This window comes from Embiotoca jacksoni, unplaced genomic scaffold (genome assembly GCF_022577435.1).
Source record: "Embiotoca jacksoni isolate LCO1_2020_lvr unplaced genomic scaffold, fEmbJac1.0.p SCAF_23, whole genome shotgun sequence".
In the NCBI taxonomy this organism is placed as follows: Eukaryota; Metazoa; Chordata; class Actinopteri; family Embiotocidae; genus Embiotoca; species Embiotoca jacksoni.
In genome coordinates this window covers 9539427-9553283 of record NW_027185374.1, presented here as the reverse complement: position 1 = coordinate 9553283, position 13857 = coordinate 9539427, and the positions used below count along the sequence as shown (strand labels likewise).

Below are 13857 nucleotides of genomic sequence, written 5' to 3'. Positions count from 1 at the left end.
AACCAGAAGGATGGATCTTTAAACCCATGGTCTAAGTCAACCTCCCCATCCTTTCCATCAGCAGGGAGAGGAGAGAGAGTCAAGTTTCACTTAGAAGATGTTTAAAAAGATAAGTTTTATAGAGGTTAAACTTTAGAGAAAACTGGGAGAAGGAAGAAAAACTCCTGTCGATGTTCAGGTCTTTTAATGTTTTACTTCCCTTTATAAAACAGAGCCTGAATGCATTGTCAGTACCCAAGTTAGTGGGGAACAGAGTAACACAGTCACAGTCACAGTCGTATGCATGCAGTCACTTAATGTCAGGCTCAGACTATAAGAATACAGATCTGTTTTGACACGATTTAGTCATCACCAACAAATTGTCAGTGTCGAGTCTGAATATGAACGTTGGGAATAACAAACAGGTCTTTTTGTGAGACATAATTGAAGAACAGTGAGGTAACGTCTAGGACGCCTCATGACACCCTGACCAAGAGTCTAGCATGTCATAATTTTTGTGGTTTTACCTGCTTAGTTTGACATTTCTTACGACGTGTTTCTTGAATCCACCAATAGGATGAAAGCGTGCTTCACACATTGTGCCTCTGTAGCCACAGTTGGCAACTAGTTGACGGTCCTCCCCGACGAAAGGAGCTCATGCCATACTTGTGTCGCCAGGCACTTTGATCACCTAATCTGACATAGTTACTATCGTGAAAGACAAATATATCGTGTAGTCTGATCTCGGCCGAAGACCAGAGCTGCAGCGCTGCCAGTAGATGATGCTGTGGATGAGGCTCAGGATTATGGGCTGAGAAGTTCCTGAGAAGGAATTATAGAGAGAGTTATGTTAAGGCAAACGAGATTTCAAAATTGTGTTCATTTTGTTATATTATTTATGAATTGTGATATTCACATGCGACTGCAGCAGATCACATGGATTTAGAGAGACACAAAAATACAGGAACAAGGAATAAAGGAAGAACAGAACGTCTTACATTACATTGCACACAACGCTTGGTCTGCACAGCTCAAGTTTCCTATAATAAAAAATGTAGCCCTTAATGAGCAATAAAACACAAAAAGAACTTCAGTCTGGATCACAAAGCAAACAAAGTCTAATGTTTTTGTGTGTATATTGCAGAGTGTAACCTTGGAGGAGGATTGAAGGACAGACCGGTCCTCGGATATAATGGAAGGGCTAAATTGTACATTGAATGCTTTTAGATTAGTTAATACAACGGTGTTAAGATCATGTGAGCTGTGCTTTTTATTATATTATTGCTAAAGTATGGTTGAAAACCTTTTTATATTTAATGGTCTGCTAAAGCTTTTTAAAGTTACAACCCCTCCCCTGAGCTGTGTTCCATATTTTTACATTTATTTATACTCCAACAATCATTGCACTATGATGGTCCTTTTATTCCTCCCTTTATAAATACTTTATTCTTTCATCCATTCTTAAATCATATTCCTTTTTATTGTGGTTTTTTTTACATTATTATGAATTTTCAATTTTATTTTTTTTTTTAAATAAGGATAAATCACACTTCTGGCATGATTTGAAGAACGAGCTTATGTTACAAGAAAGGTCTTGATCGCCCCCAAGTGGTTAAAATGTGAAGAACAGGATATGAATACTCAGGATATGAATAAACAGAATATGTATGTCAGTTTTTATTGCAATATAGTACATTTTGTCAAAACAAAGAAAAACTTTTATAACCAGACTGGAAATGTCCATCTTGATTTGAGGCTGCTGATAAATGAAGAGAAAAATCACGCGACTTCATCACATTAATGCAAAATTCCATATTACCACATAGTAATATTTTAATTTACATCAACCACAATGTATAAATACAGACATATTACATGGTATGGCAAAATATCCGACAGTCAAGAAAAGGTAAACTTCGTCTCACTGCATACAGTATATTGTTATATTCACCATAGATACATTCCATTCTCCATAGATACAAATAGAAAATACACAAATTTCTTTTGACAAAAAGAACATTTTACTTCTTAAACTTGAAGTTATCTTAAGTTATAAGCTAGCAATGGATGTCAGGAAAAAACAAAAAACAAAACACACTTAAAAATGAACATGTCTTTATGGAAATTATAAATCAGGTCATTAAAAACGTGACGTAATTGAAAATATTTTATTTTTTTTATTTAAAAAGGTTAATTTCAAATCCCTATGATGGAGAAACATCTTTTCCCCAGAATAACCTTCTACACACAGATGGTAGACTCAAAGCTGAGTATGGTTTTCCAGGACAGCATTGGTTGATGATTGCACGGCCGAAGGACCCTGATGTTTTCATTTCAACAACATAACAGTATCACTATGGTGCTTATACATATATATTTTATAGTTTTAAAAAGTTTTTCCTTCCTCTTCATTAATCATGATGTTTAATTTGGATTTAGTAAACCTGACAGGGAAGGTTAATCCTACTCACTAGACTGTTTTCCATCTCCCGAAGGTTGGAAGTTCAAACTGAGGCAGCTCGTGGAGTATTATCCAAATGATAACTATATGAACTAACATAGTTATTATAGTTCTATTGATATACAGTATATAAATGACTGTTGACATGTGAAAGCTCTTGCAGTGTTTATCTGTTAAGCCCTAATATGCATACAGTCAACCGTTACACTGATTTTGTGATCTGCGAACGACCAGTCATGGAGTACAAATGGGCCCATAAAGGATTTCAACATGATTGGACATTTTCTGATTTTATATCACTGAAGTTCTACAGTATTTCTCAAGTAAAAGAACATCATTTCATTTCATACTTCCAGCTGTCCATCACACAACGGCAAGACAACACGCCACGACTCCAGCCTCCGCTCACTTCTCAGTCCGTCCATCACCCGCTGCCACCCGGGTGAGTCAAGCAGCGAGCCGTGACAGCTGTAACCCCGGGGTGCCTGAATCATCTGCCAGTCAGCCAGCAGAGGCTCTCTGACACTCCTGCAGCTGCACAGGGAGCCTCCGCTGCTCACCCCCCCCCCCCCCCCCCCCCCCACCCCCACCCGTCTGCTTCCAGGTCCAAACCTGCAGGACGAACACACACACTGTCACTCAGCAGCCAGCTCATATGATACCCTCTCTGTGGTGAGCAACCTGTCTACATGTTCATCACACCTACACATCTTCTGCAGTAACCCGGGCAGCCTTCTACCCTGCAGCGACAGAAATATACCGCATGAGGAAGAAAACAACACAATTTTCCAGAGCCTCTTCATTAATTACATGTTATTGGAACCAAACAAAATAGTCAGAAATCGAATAAAAATAGAGCTGCAAGTGGTAATGATCGGGGTCAAATTGCAAGCAGTGGAAGACAAGAAAGTAAAAAGCACATGCACGCAACAGTGTTGACCAGTTGTACTTGTCCACTAGTGGATCGGAACGATGGATGTTCAGGTGCACAGAGAAGGTGACTTACTGACTGCGCCACCGGGGGATGCATTTTGCACAAATGACTAGTAACTAGAGAGAAGATTATTACTTGTGTGAAAAACATCACATCATTCTGATCGTGTCAGGTGTCCAGTGAGTGTGCGCGGTGGTTAGCGGTACTCCCTCACAACAAGAAGGAGTGACGATTGATCCTCCCCGGAGCTGGTCTTGGCAGGAGAGCTGCAACTGTAATTTGTTGAGCTTTTGTTTGATATTTGTTTGTTTTTAGGTTGTATTGTTTTTATTTGTTTATACTTGTTAATATATATACTTAGAAAGTGAGCAACTCATAATAGATAACACATACAACTTTTTAAATCATTCGTGAGTTAAAATAAGGATTGTGCGGGTAAAATTAAAATCAAATCAACAATAATAGAAAAAAAAAAAGGAACTGACACAATTAAGGCAAGTAATAAAACACACAAAGAAAGGCTGCCCTATAAACATCAAGGGCCTAAAAAGAAATTGGTTCAATTGGTACATTTTTTCTACGTATTATGGTCGTCAAAAATATTATTTATTTACTAATGGTGGGGGGGGGGGGGTGAGCAGTGGTTAAAAAGGTTTGTTATTTTTATATACACAATATCAGGCTCGTAGAAGATTTTTTTTTTTTTTAAACTACAAATCCCTTCAAGCTTCAGTCGTAATTCTTTCCTCGCGCCGACACGTGATCGGACAAACTGAGTAAGGCGTCTTCTGATTGGTCGACGGTGGCCATGTTTGCATTTCCAGCTGGTGGACACGGGCTAGCTAACCGGTTAGCTGTCGGAGCTGCATTTGCCTTCTTCCTTCGCGTAAAAAAAAATTGTGGTACAGCCGTGCCACCCCGTTCGCACCGGCTTATCTGAAGGTCGCGATGCCGGTCCACTCGAGGGAGAAGAAAGAAAGCATCCACGAAGAAATGGAGGTGGATTTTCCCGACCAAGACGGCAGCAGCACAGACGAGGAGGACACCGTTAGCTCGTCGGTGTCCGAAGATGGAGACAGCTCGGGTAGGAAAAAAAAAAAAAAAAAACAGGCCTTAAACATCAACTGACGGTCAAATTCATGAAACATGGTTGTCTTTCAGATTAAATATTTAGCAAGAAAGGTGTTTTCTGTCGAAAACCAGCTGACGTTATGACCAAAAAATAAAAAATAAAAAAAAAATACAGTGCGGAGTGGAGGCGCTTATGGTGAGGCTAAAGGGGAAAAAAGCGTTTGATGTGGAGGTGATGTGAGAGCTGTCATGTCTTCCTGTGAACAGAGATGGATGATGAGGACTGCGAGAGGAGGAGGATGGAGTGCCTGGACGAGATGACCACACTGGAGAAGCAGTTCACGGACCTCAAGGAGCAGTAAGTTCTCCACCGTGTCGCTTCAACCTCACTACGACTTTGCAGAGTGAAAGTCACCAAAAGTCTTTTTAATATAGGCTTTTAATCTTGTAAAAAGAAGAAGAAGCTTTGGCTCCTGTATTTGAAACACTTTGCCATTTCATGTTGAGTTTCTAACCCCTTTAGTTACCGTTTCAAATAGCCAGACACGACAACAATGGTACAAGAACGTACGAGTTTGATTTGCCTTGCCTCCTTGTTTCTTGCCGTTCAGGTTGTATAAGGAGCGTCTGAGCCAGGTGGACATCAAGCTGCAGGAGGTGATGGCCGGCTGTGCACAGGAATACCTGGAGCCTTTAGCCAACCTGCAGGAGAACATGCAGATCAGGACCAAAGTCGCCGGTTAGTCGAATAACAGAGTCTTCTCTATCTTGGAGGGGGGGGGGGGATCATGTCGATCTCTGCATGCGTGATTAAAACAAATTGTCATGTTTCCTGCAGGCGGCCTCAGACTGATTTAACACTGCTGTTTGTTTTGTTTTTGTTTTGTTTTGAAGGGATCTACAGGGAGCTTTGTTTGGAGTCCGTGAAGAACAAATACGAGTGTGAGATCCAAGCTGCTTGCCAACACTGGGAGGTGAGAAGCCAACGAGTGCTTTAGGACGTATTCAAGGTTTAAGTTTGTGTTGTCTAAGTTAAAATACATATTTTTCAGACAGTTAGGTGAAAAAAAAAGGGCATATAAAAAAAAATAATAATAAGTACCATGTGTTGAAATATAACGGCTAAATTTAGACATATTAGGAATTCGTTAACAGCTAAAGAGTCTAAAACATATTTGAGTGCATTGATTTTTTTTTTTTTTTCTTACCTTTATTATTGCACATCATGTCGGTCTCAGTCAAACTTGTCTCAAAACCTTGTAGCTCACTTCACAAAGAAGCACTGAAAGTCCTGCACAGGAAATCACAGCTGACTCATCGTTGTGATGTACTTGTGAAATGTAAAATGTTAAGCTTTGACAACTTCATTTTGTATTCAGATGTCCATTTAGTGGATCAGATCATTAATAATGCTTCACACTCTGCTTCGAAAGGAGATTGTAGCTTCACTAAACGAGGCTCTGCTTTTGTTTTTTAAAGGATGGGATAAACTCCCTGTCGATCTAAAAACCTGCACACGTTTCCAAATCTTCTCCAGTGACATTTTAAAAAAGGGATTTCAAATAACCAGACTTGTCAGAATTCATTTTACATGACAACTTTTCTTTTTAATAACTTTGGATATATCGTATGTAATATATTGATACCTTTATTCTGTTTTGTGTTTATTCCTAAGGAGTGTGTGTGTGTGTGTGTGTGTGTGTGTGTGTCATTAGTCTTTTGTTTCATTTGTAACAGAGATATTAAGTTTTGTTGTGTTTCATTGTTTCCTCTCGCCCATTCAGGGACTGCAGATGGAAATAAATTAGTCGCTAAATCTGGAACAAAGCATCTTTCCTCCTTTTAAGATGAATGTATTTTGTACATCCTGGATACAAATACATCTAATAATCTAATAATAAATGAAGGAAATCCATTCTAATTTGTTGATGTTTGTTTTTATTTTGTTTTTTCAGTCATCTCCAGTTGGACTTCTGCAGATGGTTTCTGATGGTTCGGTCCAGTGTGTTGACCCGTGTGTCTTTCTGTGTTGTAGAGTGAGAAGTTGCTGCTGTTTGACACTGTGCAGAGTGAATTGGAGGAGAAGATAAGAAGACTGGAGGAGGACAGACACAGCATTGACATCACGTCAGGTACCTACCAGCTTTTCAACAAACAATTGTCTCAACTTTTTCTCTTTTCATCCTGTCACGACTCGACAGCCATGACAAAAACTGAGGACACGCAGGTGGAAGGAAAAACAACTACCAGTATATTTAAACTCAAACAAAGTTAATCCAAAGGTACTTTAAGCCCAGGTGTCTCCTATCAGTCTGACTGCCGGCTCCAGCCTCCGAGAACACAGAACTAGAGTAGACTAGATCAGAAAACAGGCAAGCTATCACAATACAAATATGTTTCATTTAGTCAATAAAATGTCCAAAATCAACCTGAATTTGGGCCTGTAGGGAAAAATCACCATCCCAAAACCTCACAATATTCAGTTTATGTTCATATGAAATAGAAAAAGCATTTTGATTGACAGTGATTGATAAATATTTGGTCATTTATTTGAACAATAAGTGAAACGTTTATTTATCACAACTGGAATCTGTGAACTGTCAAACTTGTAATTGAACTATTACTGACACACAACTACACAATAGTGTGCAATTAGTTTGAATGAATAAACACTGCAGATTTGATCAGGAGCATATGAACTGACAGCGCTACATTGTCTATACCGTGACACTGAATGTCTGAGGCGGTGCTGCAGCAGCTCAGTGTTTCCTCTCTCTCTCTCTCTCTCTCTCTCTCTCTAATCTCTCCTCTTTGTTTTCCAGAGTTGTGGAATGATGGATTGCACTCACGGAAAAACAAGAAAAAAGACCCGTTCTGCCCTGTCAAGAAGAAGAAGCCTGTTGTTGTTTCTGATATCCTTTTCCTGTTGTCCTGCCCCGTGTCTCGTTCCTCCCATCGTTCATCTCCACCACTCTGTCAGTGACAAGCTGTTAACCACGCGCGTTTCCTGTCGTTTTATTTTTCCTAAACCTCTATCACGGCCTTATATCGTTTACATGCTGCAAGACCTGGACATCCTTGAAGACTGGACAGCAATCAGAAAGGTATTTTTCTACAAAAAAGCCCACAGAATGATCACCTGGTGAATGGATCTGAGTTTGACCTTTCAGGCTGTGTCTGTTTCCCCTCCTTCACAGGCGATGGCATCGCTGGGGCCACACAGGGTGAAGGTGGACGGTAAGAGTTTCTCCTCTTCCTCGGTTACATTCAATATCTGGCTGAGTGCAGCGATCGACTCACACTCACGCAGGAGGGGTTTGATTCAATACTTTCTGCTAGAAGTACTGAAGATCACAGTTGGAAAAGAGACGGCCTGACCTCCACTTTTTAATATTATTCCTTGTAACCTTTCACTTTCTTTCTCACGTCTTCCATTCTCTTCCTGACGTCTTTTGTCCTCCTCTTTGTCTCCATCAAGTCCCGGCAGTAAAGCCCGACAGACATCACCACGTGGCCCGCTCCGAGGACGGCCGGCTCTTCTATGACAACCAGTGGTACTGCAGAGGACAGGCCATCTGCATCAACAGGAAGGACGAGTACCCGACGAGGTGAGCGTAGGAGGAGGGTTCATGGATGATTGTTATTGCTCATCTGCAAATCAGTGTTTGTGCCTGTTTGTGCCTTACTGAGAGGCTGTGGTGTCTCTTCTGTAATGTAAATGTTCATGAATGGACTTAAACAAAGAGACACAATGTGAGTATTGGGCTGAATGATTGTGTGTGGGGCCACATGGTGCTCCGTGTGCTGTCAGGACAGGATGCACAGTCAATAGAAGGGGTATGCATTGATGTCACAACACATCACACACACACACACACACACACACCCTCTCCCCTCTCCCTTTCAGGGGCCCACAGACACACCCCCACACACACTATTGAAAGGCAGAACAAATGCAGCAGGTGTCTGATGAGAAGAGGAGGAGCTGTGACGCTGAGTTTGGTACAAAAGCAGACATGATTCCTTACCATGACCAAATGTGTTCCTTGAACGTACAAGCAAGTAAAAGTAAAACTTGTTTATCGTGCCTCCTCGTAGCTGTAAGCCAACACGCAACACGAAGTAAACAAACAACAGAACGACCCCAACAAAGAAAACACACAGAACAATGGAGCAAATTGAGGGAGTGCTATTGTTGACTCTTGGTATGAGGCTTCTTGCCACGGGGAGGAGACTCATTGTGTTTCAGCTGAAACTGAATGCAGCGAGACAAAAGACGGCTGAAGTGCCAAAGAGACTTGTGCAAATATATAGACACCAAACTATCAACATCCTCAAATACACCAAACAGGAACAGGTTTCTGTCTTTATCTCTCTTGTAAACTTGAGGAATTCCTGCCAAAAGATCCTGTAGTTTATATACAACTAAACACCGGAGAAGTCATAGTAGACAAACAGCCTCAGGATATGTAGACATCCGGGAAACTACTTTCAAACTAAGCCTTGTGAATACTCATCAAAGTCTGTATATGTTGTGTCGTTGTCGGATTAATAAAGTCCTGTGTGTGTGTGTGTGTGTGTGTGTGTGTGTGTGTGTGTGCGTGTGCGTGCGTGTGTGCATCATTCTGTTTTACATATTTCACTCATTTTTAAAACTCTGCGAACATGCATGGGCCACTGCTTCAGTCAGCCACGAATGGATAAAGACAGTCTGAATCTTTTCCTGCACAGAGAGCAGGCAGTAAAGAGGTCGTGCAGTTTCACACGTCGTATTGCATCAGCAGGGTTCTCCGACAACGCCAGAGCAGCTGTCGTCGTGTGCAAACCTTTTGGCTGTTGCTATTTGCGGCGTCCATTTCATTGATTTAAGTGCTTTAAGTGCTTCACTATATTAGACAGAATGAAATGGAGAGAAACAGTTGCTGCTGATGGAGTAATTCATTCTTCTTTAATAGTTGTACACAGTCACTGGCTGTTGGAATAAACTGCCTGAAGGGAGGTTTTGATATTCGATTCCTTTTCAAAAAAAAAAAAAAAGCACAGGTATGCATGGTCTAGGTAGGTAAGCAAATAATGTGAAACCTGTGTTTTTCCTTGTCTGTTTATCTATCTTATCTCCAGCGGCCTGTACGACAAAGCAGGTTCAACATACCCTGGGTATCTTTCCGTTATCTGTCCCAGCAAACGAGGTCGTGTTTAACGATCACGCTAAGCTGGTTCACAACTCGTCATGTCAACTCAGCGCTTTCCAGTCTAGCTTTGAGCGTTTCACATAAAAGAGGAGGGGTTGGCAGCTTCTGACCAATCACAAACATGAACAAGTGTACCGGCAGCAGAGTGGCATATTTCGTAAACGAGGAGCAAACTATAATTTTAGAAAAATATGAGGAAGTTAAACACATAATCCAGACTGAAAGCAGCACAGCTGCAGCTGCTGAATGACGGCAGGATGTGCTGATGCCAAAAACAAAATCGCAGACTGTATGAATGCATAGCCAAAGTTGAAAGGCTTAATATCACTTTACCATAATGTGAACAGGATGATTGGAATATAATTACATATGTGTCTGCAGCATAAGTTACCATGGCGATGTAAGAAGTAAATCAGCTTGGTAGTACAGACCTTTGGTCCCTGCTCACATTTGACAACCTGATCGCACTCAAAGCATTTCTAATGATTTCCCTTCTCTATCTTAACATGTTGAAGACATAGATTTAATCAAATTTATACATTCATCCATTCATTTTTATCTCCACAACTTTTTAGAAAGTAGAAATTTTGACAGTTTTCTCTTTAAATTATTATTATTATTTTATTTATTTATTTTTTACCTGTGGTGACTTCACATGTCATCTCCTCCTTCGTTAATGATGCCTGGGGTTAGATTTGGCTCTAACGTGATTTCCTGTGTGTTTGTGTCTTGTAGCGCCATCATCACGACCGTCAACAACGACGAGGTGTGGTTCAAACGGCTGGACGGTACCAAGTCAAAGCTGTACATCTCCCAGCTGCAGAAAGGCAAATACACAATCAAACACTCGTAAAAAAAAACAACCTCTTAACACACACACACACACACACACACACACACACACACACACACACACACACACACACACACACACACACACACACACACACACACACGTACGGACAAAGACCATCATCTCTGTGTTTCTTATTGTCTCCTTTTACGTGTGGTATTTTCCTACATTTTACGTCACATACTTTCATTCTCTAAAAACAAAACCTGTCTAAAAATAGACAGATATCAACTGACCCTTCCAATATAAAGAGATGATCTTCTCTGTAAATATGTATATGTATGTTGATATTTTTGACAAGGTCACAAAGTGTCATTTTCTCTGGAACGGAGATCAATGCAAAGTGCTGCTACAAAAGAAACGAGGGGAGGAAAAAAACAGCGGTTAGCAAACTGAACCGCAGAGCTCAGTCGCGTGCCTTTTTTTTTTTGAGACAAGAGGATGCCTCGGCTGGCGGGGCAAATAATAATAATAACAATAAATAAATCCCTGAACTACCGTTATCGATGCAGTGAGGCCTTACTCTGTGCTGGGTTAGCACCAGGAGGACTGAAAGCGGGTCGACGAACGTGTGCATGAGAAACCAGGTGAGGATGTCGTCAGCGGGTACGTTTGATTCGCCACCCCGGACGCACCAGTTAGACTTGAATTGCATCCTCGCCCTAATACATCGCTATTAGGATCCCCAGGGACCCCAGAACAACTTTAGTTTAGTAAAAAAAAAAAGACAAAAAAAAGTGTCAGTATGGAGCCGGAAAACGATTAATCAATATTGAGTAAATGGTTTTTATTGTGAAGATAATGAGATAAAACTATTCTTCGAGAACACCCCGGGGGTTCGTTGAAACCCACTCGGGGAAACGTTGTATTTACTGATCTCTTTACGTCTTGATGTTTTAGTGTAATTGTTCCCACACTACATTTTTTTTTAAAATCGAAACCAAGGCTGCACTAAGCAAAACATACACGTGTCAATCTGTGTTTTCAGCGTACAGCAGTGGGAGCTGCCCTGTACATGGAGACATCTGTGTGTTTTGTGATTCTTCTCTCTGTCTTCTGTCATTGTTGCCATTCGTCTGATCCTGCACTCAACATTGGGATTCAGGCTGAAGTTTGGACTCGGGAGATGGGTGGACTAAAAGCTCTACTCCACATGTTTTCTGTGGTGGAGGGGCTCACAAACCCTCAAATCTGTAAACATAGTGCCACTTTTTTTTTTTTTATATATATATATCCTGTTTACTGTCCTCCTGTTCTTGTTTCTTTTCTCTCACTTCTCTTTCCCTATTCCACTTTGTCTTCTTCTTTGCTGTCAGTAAAAAAAACAAAAAACTCCCTCAACATTAATGTTTTAATGCAAAGAAAGAATCAATTATTTTTGTGTGTGTACGATCCGTCCAATCAGACTCTCTGTGTCAATTATGTTTGAGGAGGAGAAGGAGATCCTGCTTTGCGCTGTATTTACGGCGCTATATGTTTTTTTGGGCGTTTTTTTTTAGCATATTTTAAAGTGTTACCTGCTAACAGTATTGTCAAGAGAGGTTCTTGCAACATATGTCTCTGACAACATATGTGGCATCCACTGAGTTTGACAGTTTTCCTTCTTGACCTTTTTGATGCATCCTAGTCTCTTTTCCACATTATAGGTCAAAATAAACCCGTGACATTGTGCCAATGCATGTACAACTGATTAAAGATTTTGTTTGTATCATTTGAAGAGAGTCTAATCTGCACATAAGTAATCCTCATCATCATAATCTGACCTTCATATGCACGAGAGTCTTAACTCGAGCGCTTCTACTGTACTTTAAAAGCCTTTCTGTCTGCGTTTCCAGCCAGAGAAGGAAGTGTCTGTGCATTTCAATGATTGCAGCGTCGTCACGTGCCGCTCGGCTTCGGTCGAGCTAACTTCCTTTTCTTGAGCTTTTGGGTCAAATAAAAATAATATATCAGCATAGAACTTTGAATATCCTATTGGATTTGGCCTCGCTTGCACCAAAAAGCTCAGATACAATCTTATATAATACGCGACTACAAAGAGAGAAAGTCCCTGACAGTGCTCAACCCAAAGTCACCTCCGAGGTGCGCTGAACCCTGGCTCCAAAAAAAAGAGTGGCTTATTTGGAAGAAAAATGCTGAGCTGGTCCGTTTTGATAATGGCTCTTTGGTACGCTGTGCTGTTCAGTCACTTATTCCTGCCAGAGGGCCACTCTCTAGATTAACACCACATAACATACCAGTATCGATTTGGGATCTACACTGATGTACCACTGCTTGCCCCCCCCCGCACGCGCGCGCCACACACACACACACACTCTGTCCATCACGTCATACGGAACCACTTGCAACCTTTGATCGAATTATTGGGAATACTGATCGGATGCGGCAGCGTAGCGTGGAATTCAAATTAATCGATTAAAAAGGTAATCAGCTGGAATTCTCCTTCAGATGGAGCCGTATAAACAAACCCAATTCTTTAAAAATGTGTTTACTTTGCTATGAGTTTTTTTTATTTTGGACTACCACACAGTCGCTTTAGGTTAACATCATGAAATGTACACAAGGAAAATGTATTTCAAAATCCCCGCATATCAAACTGGTAAATACAGCTACCCTGCGCCTCTACGTTGCAATACCCTCCCTGGCCAAAGGGTGTCAGTAGTGCTCCACCGTGGAGAAGAAGCGGCCTCTGCGCTAGATGGGAGGAGGGAGGTGGTCTGTTAATCTGGGGCACCCTGCTGCTGAAGCCTTCCAGCTGATGAGAGAGAGAGAGAGAGAGAGGAGGGATGAAGGCACAGTTTGATCACAGCTCGCTGGCCACGTCTGCTACCGCAACAGAGGGAGCGCGAGAAAGAGGAAAATCCCCATCACCGCATCAAAGGCACAAACAGCAGCAAGCGAGCTTCAGAGCTGTCTGTCTCTCCTCAAGCCCGTACAGCATCTCTCCAGAGCTTTCCTTGAATCTGCGTCGCACATTCCTGACAGTGAAATCATGTAAGAACAGGGTCACGCCATCGGCTCCCCACACACAACATCAAAGCAACACAGGGGATTCTGGTGTGTTTGTGCATGTGGTGCTCGTCCTGAGGTTCTGGGTGGTTCTGGGGAGACGCTACGGTGACGAGTTCGGGTCCTGACGGATGAGAGAGGCCGGCCATCTTCAGCTCCATCTATACTTAATGAGTAACCAGAACTGGAGGGTCATTGGGACGTGTTTACTGCGACACTGGGGCTAATTAGACCGTGAAAGTGTCACACTGTGCTAAATTACTTGCATCTCTGCCCCCTTTGTGCGATGTACGCACCGTTGTGCACCGTTGTGCGTTGGCTTGAAGAGCAAGGCCGCGGATGTTGGATCTCTGTGCTT

The 13857-nt window shown here is 41.6% G+C and overlaps 1 protein-coding gene across 2 annotated transcripts; it reads left to right on the top strand.

Annotated features, from left to right (window-relative positions):
* The first annotated feature begins 4178 nt into the window (after positions 1-4178).
* Positions 4179-12207, top strand: brms1lb (BRMS1 like transcriptional repressor b). 2 transcript variants are annotated; one of them, XM_069158633.1, is made up of 10 exons: positions 4179-4458; positions 4713-4803; positions 5057-5184; positions 5340-5419; positions 6481-6577; positions 7268-7357; positions 7485-7549; positions 7616-7682; positions 7924-8053; positions 10373-12207. In XM_069158633.1, exons 1-10 carry the CDS (start codon positions 4323-4325, stop codon positions 10488-10490), a joined length of 1002 nt encoding a protein of 333 aa, XP_069014734.1. In that variant the 5' UTR covers positions 4179-4322; the 3' UTR covers positions 10491-12207. The 2 variants fall into 2 exon arrangements, with proteins under 2 accessions (XP_069014734.1, XP_069014735.1); XM_069158634.1 differs by having other exon boundaries at positions 4180-4458; positions 7643-7682.
* The last annotated feature ends 1650 nt before the right edge of the window (positions 12208-13857 follow it).

Coding starts and splice junctions, on each gene's coding strand:
- brms1lb (XM_069158633.1), top strand. CDS start 4,323: ATGCCGGTCCACTCGAGGGAGAAGAAAGAAAGCATCCACGAAGAAATG. Junction 6,578..7,267: donor CAGCATTGACATCACGTCAG/GTACCTACCAGC, acceptor TTTGTTTTCCAG/AGTTGTGGAATGATGGATTG. Junction 7,358..7,484: donor GAAGCCTGTTGTTGTTTCTG/ATATCCTTTTCC, acceptor AACCTCTATCAC/GGCCTTATATCGTTTACATG.